This window comes from Pipra filicauda, unplaced genomic scaffold, assembly GCF_003945595.2.
Source record: "Pipra filicauda isolate LSUMZ 115617 unplaced genomic scaffold, ASM394559v2 scaffold288_size945232_pilon, whole genome shotgun sequence".
Classification (NCBI taxonomy): Eukaryota; Metazoa; Chordata; class Aves; order Passeriformes; family Pipridae; genus Pipra; species Pipra filicauda.
Genome location: NW_024104407.1, coordinates 712,499 through 735,063, shown reverse-complemented (window position 1 = coordinate 735,063; position 22,565 = coordinate 712,499). Strand labels below are relative to the sequence as shown.

The 22,565-nt window shown below is 35.5% G+C and overlaps 1 protein-coding gene across 2 annotated transcripts in view; it reads right to left on the bottom strand.

Moving 5' to 3' along the window:
- The window catches only part of LOC113988582 (dystrophin-like), a 463,871-nt gene that overhangs the window by 190,966 nt on the left and 250,340 nt on the right, over window positions 1-22,565 (bottom strand). For both annotated transcript variants that reach the window (XM_039382875.1, XM_039382874.1), the window contains exons 3-6: window positions 11,326-11,418; window positions 9,735-9,812; window positions 6,875-6,967; window positions 1,103-1,275 (exon numbers count right to left, since the gene is read on the bottom strand). In XM_039382875.1, the coding sequence (XP_039238809.1) occupies window positions 1,103-1,275; window positions 6,875-6,967; window positions 9,735-9,812; window positions 11,326-11,418 (437 nt within the window). The remainder of the gene's footprint in view (window positions 1-1,102; window positions 1,276-6,874; window positions 6,968-9,734; window positions 9,813-11,325; window positions 11,419-22,565) is intronic.

Sequence of the window (22,565 nt, the reverse complement as noted above, 5' to 3'; positions counted from 1 at the left end):
GGGGTTAAGCATAGGAACAGGGTTCCCAGGGAAGTGGTGGAGTCCTGAAAGTGTTCAAAAAATAAGTAGATGTGGCACTTCACAATATGGTTTAGTGGACATGGTGGTATTTCGTTCAAGGTTGGACTTGATCATCATGGAGGTCCTTTCCAACCTTAATGATTTCATGATTCTAAGGTTCCCAGGCATATACTGTGTGAAAAATGGACTCACAGCTGTTCAACTGGAGCAGCAGTAGACTTCATCTGACAGTTTCATTTAGAAAAATTAAAAGAGCAGGCAAAACTTCTGGAAAGAAATATCTGCAGTTCTTTGCTGCTTAAGTTGGAAGGCATGTATTGTCTCACACTATGCTTTTAGATGTATTTTGCCTTATTTTATTTTAAGCCTTTAATGCAACAAAACAAAAAAAGAAATATTGCTTTAAAGGCTGTAGCTGCAAGAACTAGGCCTTTTAGATAGATTTATTTGCACATCTTCCTTAAGCCAAGTACACAGAACCACTAGAGACCTCTGAATCTCTAAAGGTAGAGTTTTATAAAGCACGCACAGAGTAGAAGACAACTTCTGAGAGAGGCTAAGAACTCAAATCAGCTGGTGGAATGACATGAAAGGTTTTGAAAACAAAGGCTACCTTCTCCAGCTGTGTCCTTGTGAGGTAAATCCATACTTTCAATTCAGCATCTGTGAGAGGCTTTCTACAAACACCACATTTTCCCCCTCCAAGTCCCCCCAGGAAAATGTCTTTCTCCCTCTAGGACAACCTCAAAGGCATAGTTTTGGATCTATTCTTTGTTCTTCTCAAAAGTTTCCAAATCTGTACTCCTGTCTACTGGGTATACACACTGAAATTCCAGAAAAGGATCTGAACTGAGTATATTTGGTTGTGCCGTCAAAAGCTCAGACCCCGTCCCTCCACGAGAGGATTGATTATGACACAAAACACAGCAGCCAGTTCAAAGCAAACAGCCATTTAAAAGAGCGCTGAGCCTCCCACACACGAAGCAGCTAAACCCCCCACATAATGGACACACCATCCTCCAGTCCTGTTACAGCCATTTGTTACAAGCTTAGTAAAATAATTAAAAGTTATTTTTCCTACCTGTGGCTGTGGAGGAGTGCATTGAAAGCCAATCCATCAGACCAGCTAGTGGTGAAATTGATAACGTTGACCTGTGGGTAATTGCGAGTCGATTGGCGGACCCAGCTCAGCAGAATCATTTCACTGTTTGTCTGCTGCAGTCCAGCCATGATGTTTTTCATTACATCTTTGACCTGCAATAAAAGACAGAATTTGATCAATGATTGAACTTATTAAAAGCTGACTGTTTCTTTTTTTTTTTTTTTGGACACAAAAATCCTTCAGCTGCCTAGATTTCAGCCTTTAAGAAGAAAACTCCGAAGTAATTAAAGAACATAGTCACAACATAAGGACAGCAATCAAGTCTGAATGCTTAAAGACAAGGGATATTGACTTGCTGGTCACTATTGCTGATGCATTCAGTGCATTCATCCCTGTGCCACATGAAGCATTCCATGCACGAACAGAGAACGCACATTTGTTTGCACCATTTGTGGGAACAGAATTCATTCAAACTCAGTATTTCTTCTTGTGGTTTTCTTTGCTCTGGAAATACATCCTTAGTTAATATGATACATTATAGCAAAAGTTGATAATAGGATGAAAAGCATTCTTCTCTCACTGACGGAGTTGAAATAGTACCACGGCAAAATAAATGTGCTCAGTGCACGGTAGATAATGTTTTTGACTTAAATATGCAAACTATATTTGCATAAATGCACTTGGATGAAAAATGAATTTCACTGCCTGCATTAAAAGAGTATTGCATATGTTTCAATTTTATTTTTTAATGAATAGTTAATATTCTTCTTTCACTAGAGAGAGCTTACCAATCTACAGTTATTATTTTACAAAAAGCCTAAGGGTTTTTAAAAATATTAGCCTGGAGTTTGACATAATGCAGTAGATCATATATTTCTTATCAACTTCTTTACTAGTGCAAGAGCACGTAAAACATCTATTCAGAATTATTTTCCTGTAGAGTGAACTCTATTTTTCTTTTCTTTCTCTTTTCTTTTGCTTTCTCCATATATCTTTGAAAGACTAGCAGCTCTTTAAAATACTTCCTAAGATATAATTTAACTATAAAGTTGCTTATTCACTTATGAAATATAGCATTTCATTATAATTCTTCCCTTGAATTCCTCTGCAGCCAGTATCGGTCAGTCAAAGAAAAACATGCAGTGCAGAAGCTACTTTATGATAAAGGATGGACCACTTTGAAATTGTAAAAATTGTAAGATTACATGCAGAAGATGTAATCTGAAAGAATAATCATCAACAACAAAAATTAATTACTGTGATAGTGTAGAGAAAACAGAGATACCATTTTATTGTGTATCGGTAAGTTGCTTGGTAGTTTCACAGTAACTAATTTAGTCATTTGACTACATAAAGATATGAATTACTGAAAATATCTTGGGTTTGCATCTCAGATGCATACTACCAGAAAGTATCACTGTCTTCAGTTTTCCTTTTGAGACTTAAGTATAAAGTTTACTTGATATGTTATTAGTTTCTAAGATGGGAGGAGAAATTGATCCTCTCTAAATTTTATGGGACACATTCCTGACTTCAGGCAGAAGCAAGATCAGCACTTGAGCAGAAAACTGCTGGCTGACATTTGGGTGAGAAGGAAGCTTTTTGAAGGCTTCTTGGTTAAGATGTACTGTTGAGAACGTAGTTCACAGAGATGTGTTCATGTCAGCCAGAAGAGCTTTTGGGAAGATAAACTCTTTCAGCATCCAGGCTCAAAAACAGCCATTTCAAAGTGTCTAGTAGGCTCTGCCTCATGCTGTCAGATGATGGGATGACCTCTGATACTCATTTCTCTGCTACTTCTCCTTTCTAATGTAATATATCCTGGCAGGACACAAAGCTCTAAAGTGTAGGAAACTCTGACTTCCAGAGAATAGACATACTTGCTCTTCCTGGGGAATGGGCATATGCTATGGCAATAAGAAAAGATTAAATTTTGATAGAAGGGTTGAAAAGAGCAACACAGACATCACCAAGATGGTTTCTGGAATGCCAAACTGCCAAATGGAAAGCTGTGAATGGAATGGGAGCACTGCTATTCTTGTCACAGCACTAAGAAACAGTTAAAAGCAGCACAGCCAGCCCTGGCTCACAGCAGCAGTGGATCTCTGATCCTCCCACTGCAGGACCACATCCTGGAGCCTGTGCATTTGTAGCTCTGTGTGTCAGATGATCAGGAATACAGCATGATCTAAGGGTCTCACTACATCTTTTCAATTTAAAACCAACACTTAGGCATGTAACATTTTGTAAGACTGGCACTTGGCTTCAGGATGCCAGACCCTAGAACAGTGGGAGGGAAAAAGATAATCTAAAAAGAAAACTGTTCTCAAAGCAAGAATTTTTCATTTTTCTCTATCAAATGGGAACCTTATAGCTCCCTGATAGAATGACTTAGTATTTTTTACTTGCTATGCTTCAGGTATTCTGACTGCATAGATTACGTCTTTTATAGCTAGAACCACTAAAGTATTTCAAAGCACACTTGAAAGAACACTTTTAAGAATGTTTTCACAGATATTCAAGTCATGTCTTTCAAAAGTAAAGGATATTCTTTGCTCATCGATTCAAAGTGGATTGACAGAACCACTAATATTTCATTTCCAAAATCAAAATTCAAAATAAAATGAAATGGTAACTCCTCTTAAAATACTGATTCTGCAACAAGTGCACAATAACCCTGATGCTTTTAATAAGTCTCCAAACAAGGCTGAAAAACTGTTGAAATGCATGTCTCTGAAACATATACCTTCTGTATATATCTATTCTTTTGCTATTTTTTCTAAAGAAAGTCAAGATTTGGGCCGTGATTCTCGCCAAAGACTTTTGCTAGTGGTTTTCTTTCATGCTTTACCTGAAAATCAGTTCGCTCTTAAAAACATGACAAAAGAACTTACACACTGCAATAGAGAATGTTTTTTCCACTCTTAAGAGAGTTTGTCAAATATAACAGTTCAGAAATTAATAGTTTTGCTCTGTTTTTACTTAGATGCTAATGCTGCAGTGAGGCTGGGATCACAGAGCTGTGAGAAAGAGGGCAGCAGCTTCAAGGAAATGGAAAGCCTGATGGATGCAGTAGCAAAAAGAGCTTTGGCAGCAGGTGCTCAACTCAGAAGATGGTTCAATTTCAGGGAGACTTTTAATAATAATCTGAAAAAAACAGGCTAGATAAGAAAGGACACAATCACCACAGGGGATATAGAAAGCCATGATATTTCTACTGAACAGAAATGACAGTGGCAAGAATGAGTCGAGTTTTGTCTGCTGCGATCCCTCTACTATTGCTTCTCCTCAATGGGACTTCTGATATCCACTTGGACTGGTACTGACTCATTATTCCCTCCATGCACCTTTCTTCTGCCATTTCTTTTTTTTTTTTTTTTTTAATTTTTACACAAAGTGGTTGACATTTTTGTAAGAGACCATCATGTGGTCATATATAAGTAAAGTTTATGTGATGTTGGCTGCAGAATGTGAAACGGGGGGAAAAAAGCTTCTTGCTTGTTATCTGCAACAAAATAACTGCCACACAACTTTTTTTTCCATGCAGGCAGATAAACTTCCTCTAGCTCAGAAAGTGGAAGAGCTGTAAAAGTAGGATTGCACCATCAAATGCAAACTACACCAGTAGCATGTATGACATCAAGCTGTGTACTACTATCTAATTTTTTTAGGCCTTCTACAGACTACAAATAAACATAGTTGTCTTGATAAGTTATTATTGAGAGTGAGATATTTTACTCAACTGTAGACAACTGGCAGATAAGTTTGGTGGCCCTGAGTCTTTATGAACATCTTATTGTGCTTCCTGCTGCTTATTTCCAGGGGCAAATCTGCAATAGGCAAATTGGAACCAACAGGAATCAGCACCCTTTCTTAAGAAACTTAGAGCCTTGTTTCACCAGAAGTGCTGTCAGTATGTAAACAGGACAGGACAATAACAAACATATTCTAGATTATGAAAATCACTTCAAAACTTAAAACCTGGAAAAGAACAGTCTTTCTCCACAGAGCTGTAAACAAACAAATTTACTTTGAACCATTCCAATACTTTGAGGGAAATAGGCAGCAAAGCATCTCCCAAGTGTCATTTTTAAAAAAAAAAAAAAAAAAAAAAAAAAAAAAGAGAGAAAAGCCCAAATACAAATCTGTCTTTATATTATTTTTTTTAATTATTCACCATTATGCAACAGTAACAGGTGTTATTATTTGAAATTTAATTCTAGACAAATTAGAAAATTTATTTACAAAATTTTGAATAAAAAGAGAAGTCCAGAATATACAGGTCACTTCCTTTCAGCAGTCCATGAATAAAAATAAACTGAAACACAAAACTCAAAGTTAGATGAAACACGGACTGAATCATTATGACTACGCTGAGAAAGTGTCACAGTTTTAACTGATGCTTTGTAAATAAGATCCTTGGACTTTTCATACATGGTTAGTTCAGACTGAAGCCTTGGGTACCATCACAGATGCTGTCACAGTTATCATTAGGTTCAAGAGGAAGTTTGAAAATAACCACCTGTGCCCTGCAAGCAAAAGGTACTCCAAGAGCACGTGCCTGCTGTCAAAAAGCTCAGCAAATTACATCAAAACATTGTCTTCTGTGTGTGTGTTAAGAGGAGTGGTGGGAACAACTGAAAAGAGATTAGTAAGTACACAGATAATACTAAAGCACACCTTTAACAGTTTGCTTCAGGATAAAATAAGAACAAATCAAAATATTAATTTGAACATGAACAGTCAGTTCATTATTCATGCAAATTGAAACACAGTGATTGAAGGATTATTGGCAAAAGTTGCACAGCTAGGTATCATATTCCATCTGCTCTTAATAAGTAATTTAGAAGAGTTTTATGCAATTAAACTAGGAATACGGGAGACAAAGGAAAAAGTCAGTAAACTATTTGCAGCTTTTCTTTGTTGCTCTCACTATATGTCCCGTAAATTTTGAATAAAAATATTCTCTTCTTCAATGAATGATGTATGTGTGATTCTGATAGGATTGTTTAATTTTTAATATAAAGTCTTCTAGACTTTGTTTCCTGCCATCTTTTCTTGTAATACTATGAAAAACTCGTAGCTTATTGCTTGGACATGAATGGACACACTCTTAGTCCAAATTCATAGATATATACAGACACAAAGCATCTAGATGCTAGTTCTTTTTGAATTTTGTTTTTGCTGCTGTCTCAGAATTTGTTTACTCAAGTGTCCTCGTCTACCATAATGTTTTTTACAAGATCCGCATCATAATCACCCCTTTCTCTCTAAAGACAAAGGAAGCTAAATGAGCCACATCTGCTTCAATAAATTAGCAGCCTTGCAGCTTTTTAGTGTTCTAAAAATAATTCTTGGCAGGATGGGTCAGCAGCAAAAAGCAACAAATGTGATTATTTTATTAAAATATAAAAGTCACTCTTTCTAAGATACTAAAAAGAAAAGTGACTATGAAAGCTATATTGGTTTTGTCTATCCATTTTTTCTTTTGATAACTGTTATATATATAATTTTGCAATATCTGATGGTGAAATTACAGTCAAAAGAGCTTCTGCTAATGCTCTAAAAACTATTTTATCTTCTTAATATTCTTAATATCCTAGATGATATGTAAACAGACTGCCATAAAACTTGCTGATTTAGCACATTGCAATGTCTATGTTTACTTTGTAAGTTGTTGCTGGGTAATAATGGGAACAAGATCAGTGGAATAAAAGTACTTCATGGAAAGTAAGGAGCAATGCCACTCACCTGCCAGTGGAGGATTATATTCCAGATCAAACCAAGGGTCAGCTTATGATTTCCATCCACAATGTCTGAGCTCCCTATATTTACCAAATCAACCTATTAGAGAAACCAAAAATAATTGTATAAGAAAAATAACAAGCATAACAGGTTGGAGGGAGAGGGAGGGATGGGTTAGGGTAAACATTCCATTTGGCTTCTGTTGTTCCATAAAGATAAAACTCGTGTTTTACAAATGGCACAATTAATGTTCTGGAAAAAAGCCATCAGTGATCTGGAGTTCCAATTATTCCAGTTATAGCATGTTGTGAAAACACAGAATTAAAAGTAACAGTTAATAGTAACTTGAACTCTTTTATATTAAGCCTCTACAACTACAAATCACAAAACTGATGGGAGACAGAAAAACTCCTGTACTATACTTCATGCTACCTTACATAATATAATTTTCTGAAATTCACACATACACATATAGACAGAGTAAGAACCTACAAACTCAAGATATTGTTCTACACATCTAGATTAAAATAGAACTTAAATTGTCCTTAATTAATATCTATAAAGTATAAGGAAAGGCAGGTTGTGTTCTGGAATACAGATAAAACAGTGATCGTCATCTAAGCAAGTCTTTTACACATTAGTTCATCCAGTAATGTTGTTTTCCATAATTATATCCTGCATTTGCAGTTTCATAATGCATCTACCACTCTAGAATACTCTTTCCTGCACATCTGAAATGATCCTTCACTCTCCCCCATTTTTCATGCTATCTAAATAAAAAAGCCAAATCCAGGGATGTGAGTGCAAGACAATATAAGCTAAGTCCTGCACTTTTGGATAGAACTATGATTCTAAAATTTGCATCCTCGCTGTTTCACAGAAGCCATTTTTCATGGTCAGAACTGATGTTTATATGGAAAAGTACCGCATTCCTTCACAAACTACAATCTGCATATCTCTGCTGAGCTGATGAAGTTTTTTGAAGTTACAAAGTTGTATCTGTAGATTGCTTTTGCACTTAAGATTTTGCACCCCCAAAATAAGCTGCCTTTTTTTTTTTAATTATTATTATTTCAATACATCTGTGTATAGGTTATTTTTATGAATCCATACCAGGTAGATATTTTGTCAAGAACTCTAAAACTCTCTTAGAGCTCTTTTCTTTAAGAATTGCACATTTTGTACTAAAAACATATGAGACTGGAATTCATTCTAACCAACAGTGTCTTAGAACATTTTCCAAATGGATCTTAAGGAACTTAACCTAAACCTATATTGGGGCAACCCCCATGTCCCCTACATTACCCCCACAACACTCTCACCTTTCTATAGAAACAAAAAAACCTGTAAAATACGTTTAGTGGAAGCAGCAGCATTTTTCAGTGTTACCACCCGGATGACAGCAGAACCTCAGAGCAAGAATAGCACATACCAGCAAAAAAAAATCTAGATTACTCACAGGCTTTAATTAGCTTTAGAGCCATTGATTTTGCCTTCCTGAAGTCCCATAGAAATCATTCATCAAGCTTTTGAAGGTTAAGGAAACTTTTGGCTTCATGATAATAAGTATGAAGTATATCTCTACATATACTATGCTACTTTTTATATTGTGTGCAGTTTATGAGGGTTTTATTATATGAATATGATGGCCCCTGGATGACCACTTCACTTTCTAAAACGATACTTTTTCTTCTATCTTCTAAAATTGGAATACTCTCTGTTTTCTTCCCATATTTGAGAGGGACTACTATTGTGTTCCAGAAAATGAATGAATAGCACGTTAATGGACTTAGACGGTATGTATTGAATACTTCAAAAAGCATTTGCTGTGAACATTTGTAACCAGGTATGCAGTCAACACCTTCTTGTATACTGTGAAATAATGCATTGATGATTTTTTCCCAATAAGGTCAGATGTTGCAGATTTTGAATAATTAGAAGCTTTTTCTTCCATTTATTTACATGAAATTCCACTAAATAAAAAGAAAAATCAAGTGGGAGTCTTTATGCCAATATTATAAGGTCACTTTCATTTATGCACAAATCTTTAGATGGATTATCTTAGATTTATAAAGTAAATAGCTTTATTCAGCAGTTGAACTCAAGCATGTTTAGTGACCTACTGCAGCTATCAAGAAATCCAATATAATAGGCAGCACAGAATACATTATCTTTGTTCTGTCACCTCTTACTGTTAAGTTTAAGTGAGTGTTATAGTTTATTTGAATTTATTCTTGAGAAGGATATATGATAAAATTAGTTGGTCACTGGAAATGTCTGCTGAAGTTATGGGTCCATTAGAATACTGGCATAAGGAAGATACTATGAGGATGTTTATTCAATAATGATGCACAGGATACTGGCTTGAAAAGTCAATCTTCACAAAGTAGAATTGAAAGTGGGTTTGATATGATTAATGTTTTGAACCATGAAGAACCTCTGAAAATTTACCAAAAAAATTTATTCTCATAAAAGCCTTGGTTTTTCAGACTTCAAAAGTGTCAGAGGTTGTGAGTAGGGATTTTGATAGATAGCACCTTGTAACCAGTTATGGATGACTTCTAGTAATTAACTTTTAAAAATCTATTTTAAACACCATGCATTAGCATAATGCAACATGCATGTTGATCTATCTTCAGGTATCATCCACTATAGATGTATTATTCAAAATTTGCTGGAAGAGGATTTTAAACTCTTTAAAATACATTCACCCCTGATGCCGAATGACAAAGTATCCAAGTCACATTAATAAAACTGCCTTGACTCCAGTATTTGTATACTATAAACCAAAATTTGATTTAACATCTACAAAATATTTTGTATGCTGTCTATAGGATGCTCTGAGCCTATCTGGCTGAATACTTACGTTATTTCTCTGCAAAACCTGGAGTGCTTTGTTGACATTGTTCAGAGCATGAACTCTTGTGGAGCCCTTTTCTTTTGCCTACAAAGAAAGTAAAAGAACTTTGACTGTCCAAAATCAAAATCGAGTACATTACAGGTATCTCAAATCTTTTATATGGTTCTGAATCATGGGTCATCTTCTGCCGTCACCTGCATCTCTTAGAACGCTTCCATCAACGCTGCCTCCGTACAATCCTAAACATTCACTGGTCAGATTATGTGACCAATACATCTGTTCTAGAACAAGCAGCAGTCACAAGTATTGAGGCCATGCTGATGAGAACACAGCTGCGATGGGCAGGGTACGTCTCCAGGATGAAGGACCACCGCCTCCCTAAGATCTTGCTTTATGGTGAACTTGCCACCAGCTGCTGCAAGAGAGGAGCCCCAAAGAAAAGATACAAGGACTCCCTGAAACAACATCTCAGCCTTGGCCATATTGATCACCATAACTGGTCTCCTCTGTCCTCCAATCGGGAGGCCTGGAGACACACCATCTATAACGCTGCTGATACTTTTGAGAATGCACGCAGGATCACTTTTGAGGAGAAAAGACAATGCAGAAAGAATCGTGTCTTGCAGAATATACCTCCTAAGGAGTCTTTCTAATGTACCTTTTGCAATCGGACATGTCTATCTCACATTGGCCTTATTAACCACCAGCGTGCTTGTAACAAAGTGGATAGAGCCTTCCTAAATCTTCGTTCACGAAGCCTAGCCATGATTACCATACATTGGGCTTATGCAGCTTCCCAACATGGAATAGAGTTAATTGTGAAACAAACTGGATCCACATTTAGAAGGTAATTTGGTACCTTGACAATTTTCAGTGAATGAATCATTGAAATGAATATAAAATCAGATAATTTCAGATTCTATTTATCATGATTAGTTGTATTCTGCATGGCAATTTAGGATCATTACTATGGCAACTAAACAGATAATCATCAGTCTGTTTAATATTTATTTACAAATATATTATCTCTGGATTTTAATTCTCAAACTCCAGCCTGCTTCACTACTTTTTAATGAGAAAGTTTCAGAGAAAGATGCTAAGCTTACCAAGTCCAACCAGGAACACAAGAGAGGAGATTCAGAAATATGTGTGACATGTCATTTTAGAGTTTCCAAGTTGATAAGAGCAAGCTGTTCTGTCTTTTCAGGCAAGTACAACTCCCACACATAGACTGTATGCATGAAATTTATTAACAAAACATTCTAATTCTACACATTAAATGTTATTCCATCTAAAATCTAGATATTTAAATGAACCTTGCCTCAGTCTTGTTTCTCTTTGCCCTACTTCCTTAATAAGTGCAAAGAACAAAGTAGAATATTTTCATTTCAAATATATGCCTAGCAAAGGGCTACTGGCTAATACGGCTCTCAGTCACAATGTTTTCTCAATTTCAGAAGGAAGTCAAACACATTCAGATCCCTAAAAATAGTTTCCATGGGTCCTCATCAATGGCAGAAATTAATGAATATCACCTACTACACTTATCATAACATCAGGGCTTCAATATACAGTCAATGTGTTAAAAAACACATACAATTTTTTGGCCTGTAAGGTATTCCAGGAGCTCCAGAAGTCTTCGTCCATCTCGAAAATCATTAAAAAGGTCTTCAATGTAACGTCTTCCAAACTGAAATGAAACAATAGGTCTAGTTAGTTAGAGCATCAAAAAAAAAAAAATTATGTATGACACAGAGTAAAAGAGGAAAGTACAACTAAACTCTTAGGATTCTTTCAGATACATTGGTTTTAACAGGGTTCTAATGCTTAAGAGAGATGTGCTTACCTTATTTCAAGTACATACCATTACTTCGAACAAATAAAGCAGAACTGAATACTAATAATGCTAGAACACAAATTAGACTTGGCAATAAAGGTGCAAATCAGGAAAAAAAATTTGGAAAAATAATTTGTAAAAAAAAGAAATGGGAAAGAAACAAAAATACCCCAAACACACAGGAAGTGATACCAAATTGAGTGTCTAGTAAGTGCTCCTTCATGGGACAGAAACAAACTTGGAATTACACAGAGGGAGACAAGTCTTAGGCTTAGTCTACTAAAGATCTAAGAAACATATCTATGTTAATAGGACATACTTGGAATTGTACTGAATCAGAGCCTCACTGCTGTAACTGGCTAAAAGGCATCTTATACTTTGTCCACACCATCAGTGAAAGATGAAGGAAATATTTGAGATTTTTCCCCACATGACAGTGATAAAAAATTATTCACTCTTTCTAAAGCTCAAGCTAAGTTTATGATCTGATGCTTTGACTAGTGCATTAAAAATATAGAAATATAATTTTTTTATAGTTTAATCACTGCACGAGTTTTATGAGCACCCATCAATTTTGAAGTGGTTTTGTATGTATGAGAGCTATTGAGAACCACTATAAAAAACAGTGATTATTTTTTGCAGTGCCAAGTAGATTCACATGTCCACATTATTTCTAATTTGTGAAGTTTGACAGATGCTTTGATTGATTTGAGAGGAAGCATCTGTACTTTAATTTGCTAGAATTGACACTGTGCTGACCTACATTGCACATCTTCCACTTTTACCACAGAGCAATGTAGAATTGGGAATCCATATTACACAGAAAACATTTGCTTTCTTGTCAGCAGTGTTGTTCTGCTACTCACTGCTACACTCATTAGAGCTAGCTGGGAATTTTCTGAAAAACACATTTTATTAGAAAGTACCAATTCTTTTGGAAGGTTTCTTAAACAGGGGACAGAATTAAGGACAGTTTTCAGTGCTAAATCAATTTTTTTCCCCAATCAATACAAATTTATGAGTACAGCACAGACTTCAGTGCTATTAGCTGTTCTGCCATGACTCCATTCTCCTTTCTTTCAGACTGTTCTTCTAAGCAAGAGCTTCTTTCAATCCTTCTTTCATTTTTTTAGTAAGGTCTTGTTTCTGTTTCATGGAAGAAACAAATCCAAAACATCACAAATTTTCTACAGCACTGGGAATCCCTATTTTCTAGCCAGTTTTTACGCCATGCACAACTCATTCCAACTAAGGTAATTTCTAGTTAATACACATGCTGCCACTCTATTACCCAAAATATCTGAAAACCAATACTGAATAGATTCACATATTATTTACTTGGACTGCTCAACATCTCAAATTATTTAAGTAATAACACTCAGCAACTCTATTTGCTGCCTCACATTTAGTATGAGAAATAGCTTTATAAAAATGTTTTAAATTATGGTGTGGAAAATTGTGTGCCATTATGCAAGTCATGTACAGAATTCCTGAAGTTGTTGGACAAATTTAACACTAAAACATACAACTGAATCAGAGAGACCTTATTGTGTCTTGCAGAACAAAAGTCACTTTTGCAGAGGGGAAACACAAGATCTGTGCACTCTAAAGGAGCACTATAAGACAACAATAGGCCCTTCTTTTGTTACACCATGAAAGAGTTGTGCCCATAACGTTGCTGACTCTCCCTGGGAATTTGAGCACAATGACGTATTGATAATAGAATATAATTATATTGGTTTGTATCACACAGGAAAAACAGAACTAGCCTTTGTAATGCCTGCATCTCTGTCTTTCTTCCTTTTTGCAGCGTTTAAGCTATTCATAAAATTTATGTTGAAATCAACCTAGACAGTCAAAAAAGTCTGCTTAACAAATAATATGGTTTTTTTGGTGAAGCTTTTAGAAAGAAAATAATCACAACTAAAAATACCTTAAGACACCTTACACTGCTGCAACACATATCATCCTAAACCTGAAGAAGGTTGCTATTTTTCTGGCAACAAGGTAATTAAGTCTTCTTTCTCAGGTAGATTGAATGTCTTCTGTGGATCAAAATTGCAGTAAGTCTTCAGATACAAAGGTCTCAAAGTTGCATCAGACAAATTTATTGTGTCATTGAAAAGTGTTTGTCAACTCAAACCTTTGAAAACTCAAAACTTGAAAACCAAGCATGGTTAGTTAATGGCTTGCCAAACAAATGCCTAGTTGCTTGTTATACATTCCTGTTGAAAATAACCTTTTAAAAAACTTTTTTAGGTTTTACCCATCACCCTTTACCTACTGAGGAATGAAAATGTTCAGAAGACTCTCCCTTGCATGTTGATTTGTTACTTGTGCTATATTAAAAATTTATCCAAAACCTAATTTTAAAAAATGCCCAAAGCAGCTGCATGCTGAATTGTTGGTTCCCATTTATTTTTTCTTCTTCAAAACCACAATGATGGAAGAGATGGGGGAAACAAGAGAGAGTATAGGATAGAGGAAGGACTGCAGATACTGAATGTGAATCACAAGATGACTTTTCATGAGAAGTAGAAATTCCTTTGTAGAAGTAGAAGAAAAATAAAATCCAAGACAGGACTTTGTTAACATCTTAACTACTAGAAATAATAGCAATTTAAGTATATGGCAGTTTTACATATTTCTGTCTTCATGCTAAATGAAGGCCAAAACACAAACTTTCTTGGTTTAGCTGATGGAGCTGTTGGCTGCAACTGCTGACCTTACATAACACAAGGGGACCTGAAGGAAATCCAAGGGATTTACTTTAAAAGAAAAAGAGCATAAAATATGATCCAGAAGAGAAGATTCCTGTTTCATCATGGATTAAATTAACATTCAAATTTAAATAAGGACTGAAGAAATTACACTGGTATGGAAAAAAACCAAAACCCCTACCCTACACTACATCATGGTCAACTACACAAGCCTTAGTCTTAGAATTATGGAGCACTGTACAATTAATATGGGAGGAAAATGTGGAATTTGCAAGAGAGTCCTCCCCCAGGTGTTATAAGTGAGTGAAGCATACTTAGAGTATTCTGTGTGCTAACTCAACCTCAATATTATGTAGACTGAAATATCTCAAGTGTATACATGTTCCAAGCTTAGCAACTGAAACAATTTTATGCCAAAGAACATTACCTAAAAACTCAGAAGCTGGTGAAAAAGAAAAAAAAAAAAAAGGAGAACTGGGAAATAGATTGAAATTAAGTGTTAATAGATAACTGTATTTGCAAATTTTTTGATTTGAATATATTCAGATGTCTTAAAACATCAAGCCTCATCCTACTTATCTCACTACTGTCTACTTTCATTGCCATTCCTGTGTTCTTCTTTCCAAAGAAATAATAGACCTCATTGTCTCTATGTAAATTTAACAAATAAATTTTATCAAAAAATTAAACTATTTAATCAGCTCGTTCATCAGATACATAATCAAAGAAATTAGTATTGTGGGAAGTATTACATGAAAAGATGGTATTCCACGAAAAGCACTCTATTCAGAGCTAAATGCAAATCAGTAATTGTGAAAGAAATACAGAGAACACCATGAAATAATTAAAAAATAACTTGTCCAGAGAAGGCACAAAGACATCTGTTCATGAACATCGCCTCTCCGACGAGTCAAAGCTCTAAAAATTTTGATTAGCATAAAACTGTTGGCAGATGTTATATTTTAGAATAAATTAGCATAGGCAAATGCTATACTAAAGGAAAATAGGGCAAAGGGAAAGGAAACAGGAAGGGGAAGAAGGTGGAGAAGAGAGGGGAAAGGAAAGGAAGGGAAGAGGATTAAGAACAAGTGTCGAGGTTTAAGGGGGACCTCAGAGAGGACATGAGGAAATAGCATTGAAAACATACCCCAACTCTAGAGGCATGAGTGTGGGAATGGCAGGGAAAAGAAATCACAGATTTTTGCTCCAGTCTCCAGTGGACAGTTTCCCAAGCAGAATGAAAGGGCTCATTATACTCCTGACTCTGTGGAAACAAGTTCTAGTCCATTTCTACAAGAAGGAAATGTGGAACCACGTGATCAGCATTAGAGAGACCTTGTCTCCAGTCAGGTGGAGGAGAGGGATAACCAGGTTCACTGAACTGTGTAGATTTGAGGGCCCGGCACATCAACTCCACACAGGGCACCAAAAAGAACTGTTGTGGTTTAAGCCCTGTTGACAACTAAGTACCACACAGCCCTTTACACACTCACCCAACCTAACCCCAACCCAGGGGAATGGCGTTTGGCAACTGTCAGTGGGTGGTGAGCAACTGTGTTGTGCATCACTTGTTTTTCTTGGGGTTTATCTCTCTATTTATATTTTTAATTTATTTTTATTATTATCTTACTTTGTTTCAATTATTAAACTGTTCTTATCTCAACCTACAAGTTTTACTTTTGATTCTCCTCCCCATTTCAGTGGGAGGTGGGAGGTATCTGGAGTGGTGCTTAGTTGCCAGCTGGGCTTAAACCACAAGAAGTCACGAATTTTCTCCCACAAGCAAAAAGCGTAGAAAAGTAATTCTATTTCCTGAGATTCATAAACACTCCAAATTTCAAACAATGAGTCCATAATAACAACTCCGGCAAAATACATGATAACAGAAGACTGAAACACAATTATTATTTGACGTTCTTTAACATGCATATATTTTTTGTTCTGTTTTATAAAAATTTCATGTATTAGAGACATTTCCACATTTTTTCTCAGAAAAATTACAAAGGGTAAAAAACTTGGCTGAGGAAGAGGTCTCTGACTTTTCATTTTCCTTTGCAGACAAGTATGCATTTAGATTATACTGTTCATTTGAGGTAGACTAGACTGTAAGAAGATTATTACAGTAAGACAAGTTGGATTCTATTTCTTATGAGTTTTACAGTATTATTGGCTTATTATTATCAATTCATATGGGAAATCTAGCAACTGAAACGATCAACAGATGGAGAGAGACAGAGAATAAATTAAAAGAGTAAAAGGCACTGTAAAGACAGGGAATTCAAGGTTCAGCACAGCATTAGACAAAAGATTTAAGGTTATATTAGGTGTACATAGGAAAGATCATCTTACAATAGAACGAGTGGACATGGAGGTCCTTCAGAGTCTCAGGACAGGTAAATAAATGAGATTTTAGCTTGGGACAAGACCTTTGTTTCCATTAGGCACAGGAAACCTGGACTGCAGAGCCTGGAAGGGAGGTGCAATGCATTCCATCTGTGCCTGCAGCTTGCAGGGTTGTGGAACAAAGAGCAAGAGGTTCCCTGCAGTTTAGCTGGGACCTCAGACTAGTGACTGACTGCTAAAAAACGAAAAGACAAAAATGAAAAAATGCAACCCAGAAAGGCAGAATGACATAAGTCATAAGTCTTCATATAATTTTTTCAAATTATTTTTGCAAGTCCATTCTGTGGATCTGTAAATGTTGCTGAATAGACACCAGTAAGAAAGAAATAAAAACTTAGTTGGCTTACAGATGTTGCCCTTAGTAAGACTCTAAAGAATCAGCCTTTTCTTGCAGTCAAAATATTTGATGCTTCACTCTGTGAAACAATAAAGAAAAGCTACTGAGCTAATCTCAACAGATCTTTTAAGTCACTTTTAATAAAAGAAGGACTATTAATACTTGCTCTTGCTCTGCTAAATATATTAAAAATTCAATTTCTCTCCCCAACATTCTTGTTTATAGTTTGTTCAATTCTGCTGGGAAGTTCCATGAAAGTGACTGACATTTTCTTTCATTGATGCTGGATTACTATTACAGTAGCAAAAGATATTGTCCTAGTCATGAGGGAAAAAAGACGCAGCAGACATAGTTTAATTAGGCCGTAGGTTTATGGACTCATGGGAAGAACCAAACAATAACTTGAGCCACCCAAGCCATCCTTTCTCCCTTCAACACTTTTTGCCTGTTAGAACATGGAGGTATCCACTCTGCTCCAGGTGAAACTCTGTGTTAGTCAGTTGGAGGCCAAACACTGCACAAGTGGTTTGCCTCTCCACTGTCAGAGATCCAATCTGTTTCCCAGGCTTTGTGGTAGAAATCTTTTTTTGCTCTCTAACTTAATTTTCCAAGGAATTACATAGAGGAGTATGTAATGCTGGTGTTTTAAAAATGATTTCTACCGAGCAACTGTGAGGAAGGTGTGCAATCCTTCTCTAAAGAAGCCACATTCTTCTCCCAGTCAGAGAACCAAATGTTCTCTGTGCCTTTCAACAAGGTAACTGTCACGAGGCTTGCAGCAGGCACAGAACACCCAACTCTGTCCTTTAAGAGTGATCTAGGGGCAGGTCTTACCACCTGTCTGAAGGCAGTTCATGTTTGTGGACAGGACACACGCTCGCAGAGCAGAAGTTGGTTTCATATCCAGACCCTGAAGTTAGGTAATGACACCAGACCTCCCTGGGATTTCTGCGCAGTTCTTGTAAAAGCATATTTTCCCCTCAGCATAAGGAATCATTCTACTTTTCTAGTGTCATGACAGAGAAGGATATTTGCACACCCTCAAGTTTCTGAAGAATACTGTGTTATTTCAATTCTAAAATAAATTAGAAACTCTCATGTATAAAAGAAATTCTCAAAGTTATGTTGAAATGATCCCCATCATTTGGACCACTGAAATTAGTAAATTACTTGCTCTGAAAGCAAAAGGAATTTTTAGACACATGGCATTTTAAAAGTCAAAGCCAAAATAGTTATTTTATATCCTATTTCAGTATAAAATTTCCTTATGACGTTTATTCAATACAATTTGAATTCACTTTATCTAGATATTCTATCTTACCTATTAATGCCATTTGAAAATGAGATTTTGAAATTAAGCACATCACAACCCAGATTATTTTTTCAAGGTCAGTGGTTTATATTTTTTCATAAGACTAAAACTAGATTAAGGGCATATATTAATTGTAATAGCATGATAATATTAAGAAACTGAAGATCTATTTAGAACAACAAAATAAAACCTACTGATATAGTCTCCAGTCAGAGTAGGAAAAGTACAATTATATGAACGGTAGTTTTTTAATAGCACTACAATAGATATTATTTTTTAAGAAGTTATATAATCCATAATATCAATTGCTAAAATTAAATTGTATAATTTCAGATTTTTTAATATTATTTTTCAAAAGGTTAACTCTTTCCAAAGAAGAAAATATGTTTTAAACAGTTCATATTGCTCACCGTGTGTAGATCATAAACACACAGATGAAAGCATGAACAATTTTTCATGAAAAATTTGATGGGCCAGTTTTAAGCTGACAGAGATGGTACAGCCACCTCTGGACATCCACATCAGAATGTGGTAGGTTTTGTACTAAGACACCTGCTAACAAAGAAATAAACAAAACATTATTATTTAATATATGTGGATAAATTTCATAATTAAGTATATAAGTTTCCTTAATATTACACCAAGTTTCTGTTGGGTAAGCAGTGGTCATCTACTGCATTTGTTTTAAACAATACAAAGATTACAGGGATACACAAAATAAATCTGGCAGCTCTCTTTTTCACCAGTTGAATCTAGCCAGCTAATATCATTGAAGCATTTCCTATTTTGCAGTATATGGTGTTCAAGGCCATTAAAGACCAGATGATTGGCAACAGGATCAAAAGAAACCTTTGTGGGAATGAATATGCACTCAGCAAGCTCCTACAAGGTTTGAATAATGAGTTATGAATTCAGATCAAGAATAGGAGCTTCTTTTGACAGGTAGCTTCATGCAACCTGTAATTGACTCCAGTGAGGCTGGTTTTTTTTCAAGTAGTCATATAATGATGCTTCCCACTCTGCAAAGAGAGCTATAAGGAAGAAAATGACCATAAACTAACAACTAAATTTATTTATAGTGTTATCTCAGATGTAACTTTCAGTAAAAGATAGAATGTTAATTATATTTACATGTTTGAGAACATTTGTATTGTTTTAATTTAGGTAGGTATTAATGTATGTATTTTTGAGGCTATAGCGGGTAGAGTTTTATAACAGCCTTTTTAAACATTGGGAGCTACAAAGATTAAAATGCAGGGTTTCTGAAAGGAAGAGCCAGCCCACTTTCCAGTGGAGAAGCACAAACTGTATCTAGCAGATGCTAAATGCAACAATTTTGGCTAAAATTCTCATTTAAGGGAGCAACAGTTTCACAACAGACTGTTTCCATGAATATTTGCTATTCAAGTAATTTATTTTTCTACACATGGTTATTAGAAAACAGAAATAAAAGGGAGTGTCTTCAGTCTTCATGAAAATATCAAGCTTTAGTGCAAAATCTCAGACAGTAGAGAAAGATTCTGAAATTTTTGTCTTTTGTTTTAGCGATGCTCTGAATCTTAGAGAACAGGTTAATATTTACTTAAAGAAGTACAGAATATTGCCCATACTGTCATTCCTCACACATGAAGATGTCCTTTCTGAGGGAGTTTGGATTCTCCATTTATTGAGAGACAGGCTTTAGCAATACTTTTCCCATCAGTTTAGAGCTTAAATCCTGGCTTAAAAGAAAATGATGAGAGAAATTTCAAAATTTTACCTTGGAATTCCTTCAGGTACATAATCTTTTCTTTAAGAATAAATACAACAAACAAACCTCTTCTGCTGTCTGTACATGTAATAGGCAAATAGTCAAGCTTCTAACTAAGTCTGATGGTAATCAAACAAGACAGCTACAGTAATTTTCATCAATAAGAAAACAAAAGGAACAAACTCCCTAAGTCATTGTAGCAAGTCATCCAGTTTGCTTGATTTGCATTTGTCTATGGAGGAAGTGCAAAAAGCAAGAGTTCTGGCATTTCTTGTCATGCTTCTATTCACACTAATTCTTATATTTTTTTGCCTTTCATTAACATTTCTTGATTAAGAAACACCTGACCAGTATTTTGATCTTAACAAAAAAAATAAAATAAAAAGGAATGATTAAAGGGAATGGGGGTATCATAGAGAAAATAAATAGGTAATGATTATGTATTTAGTCTCCACCAGTGAGTAGTCACCCTCAAGAACTAATACAACTTGGTAGTCAAATAAAAGCTAAATTCTTAGTACATCTGAGGTAGTACTGCTTGAAAATGTATTTTTTTCAAACGTATTTTCATGGACTCAACTGAACCTTTAGTACTGGCATACAAGTGGATGACTCATCCTCCCTCCTAGAGTCACAAACATCTAATCAAACTCATTACACTTTCTGGCACACACATATAGTCACTCCCTGTCATTTTGCTACATGAAATAGTTAAATTAAATAATTGCTTTAAATATTGCCATTTAAAGGTGGAGCAATGGGAAAATCCATGCAACCACATCTGAGTTGGCAGGTGATCATATTCACCTGGTGAAAAGGAAAGATCAGTATTTATTTATTCAGCATGGAGGTTACTTCATTAACTTAGGGCCTAGGAGGACTAAGCTTGTTTTTGCTGTACTGTGTCAAAGCCCAACTACATGAATACTACAACCAAGAACTGTTCTGGGACTTCCCCTTTACCCACTGTTCTTATTCCCAATAAGCTTGTTTGCAGTAAATGAGATATTAATTTAAATTACATGCTTAAAAGAGCAAGTATATCCTATCTGCTTAAGCTCAGGTAGAAGTTTAAAATACATTCTTGCACATTTTTTCCCCATCTGGAGAAGTCAAACATAATTTTACAGAGACTGAAAATCCATCACATGGTGAAATAAAGGGATACAGTTTTCCAATACAGTCCATTCTTTGGTTTAAATCTTTTTATATATTAAGATCATTATCTAAATGTGAGAAATTAATTTCTATTAAAAAGACAACAAAACAAAACACCAAACAAACAGACCCAACATCTCTTTCTTGAAATCACAGTTTCCATTTGATCTACTACTAAAAAGTAGTAGCCTGCTGTAGAGTTTATTATCTATATGTAAAATTTCAAGACATTCAGAATGAAATCATAGAAAGAGGACAGTATTTGAAAGGGAACAGAAGAACACTATAACACACAGTGAAACAGCAGGGAATGAGGTCATTCAAAGAAAACTTCTGTTTCTTTTGATGAATTCAAATGTACACATATGGCAGTCTGCTGGTCTGCCAACAGCAGTCCCCCCCAGGCTGAGCTGTGAGTGTGGCACCACCGCTGCTCACCCTGATCTCTCATTGCCATTCTCTTACTGCTGGACAGCCCAGTCTGCTCCTCATTTCCCAACCATTCTACTTCTTACCCTACATCAGCAATGAGGTCCATTTTCAGATTTTATGAATGGCCAGAAGCATGTTATAGTTGGATTTTACATAATCTGATAACATATGCCCATCACTCTGGCACTCCTTAAGACCTCAGTTTTTATTACCCCATATTGGTGCCAATACTGTGATTTGGTATGCTCAAGAGGTGAGGAAGAGGAAAAAAAAAAAGAAAAAAGAATCTTTATTTGTTTCTTCTGTTTATATTTTTTTTCTTCTCTTGTAGTGTTACTAATGTAAATAGTGTATGCAGGTAACATACATATTATATAGCTTTCTTACACTGAAAATAATGTAAATTTTCAATTTTTCCTTCTCACTCTCCACAGCTCATCAAACCACACATAATTGTTTATATGGCAAATAAATTAAATGATAACTGCTCACAATACTAGAAGACATCTTGACTAGATACTAAGTTGATATTTCTATTACTACTACAGTTCTGCACATTATTGTCTGCAAATATGTTTAACATATTTCTTATGTTTAACATAATAAGTTGCTGTGTTTTGGCTACCAGCAGGTAGCAGGCATATGGACCTTAAATCACAACTAATTATGGTAACTTAGTGAAAATGATTGGCACATGCTTCTTTTGTAATGTCTGGCAATAAATGGCCCAGATTCTAAAAGGAATTTATGTAACAAATTGCATTTGGGTATCTGGATCCCTTTTCATAATTAATAAAAACAGCAATATGAGATGACTCTCTCTTTAAAACCAATCATTTAAAATTTACTGCAGTACAGTGAGTAAGAAGGAATTAATGAGACTTTGGC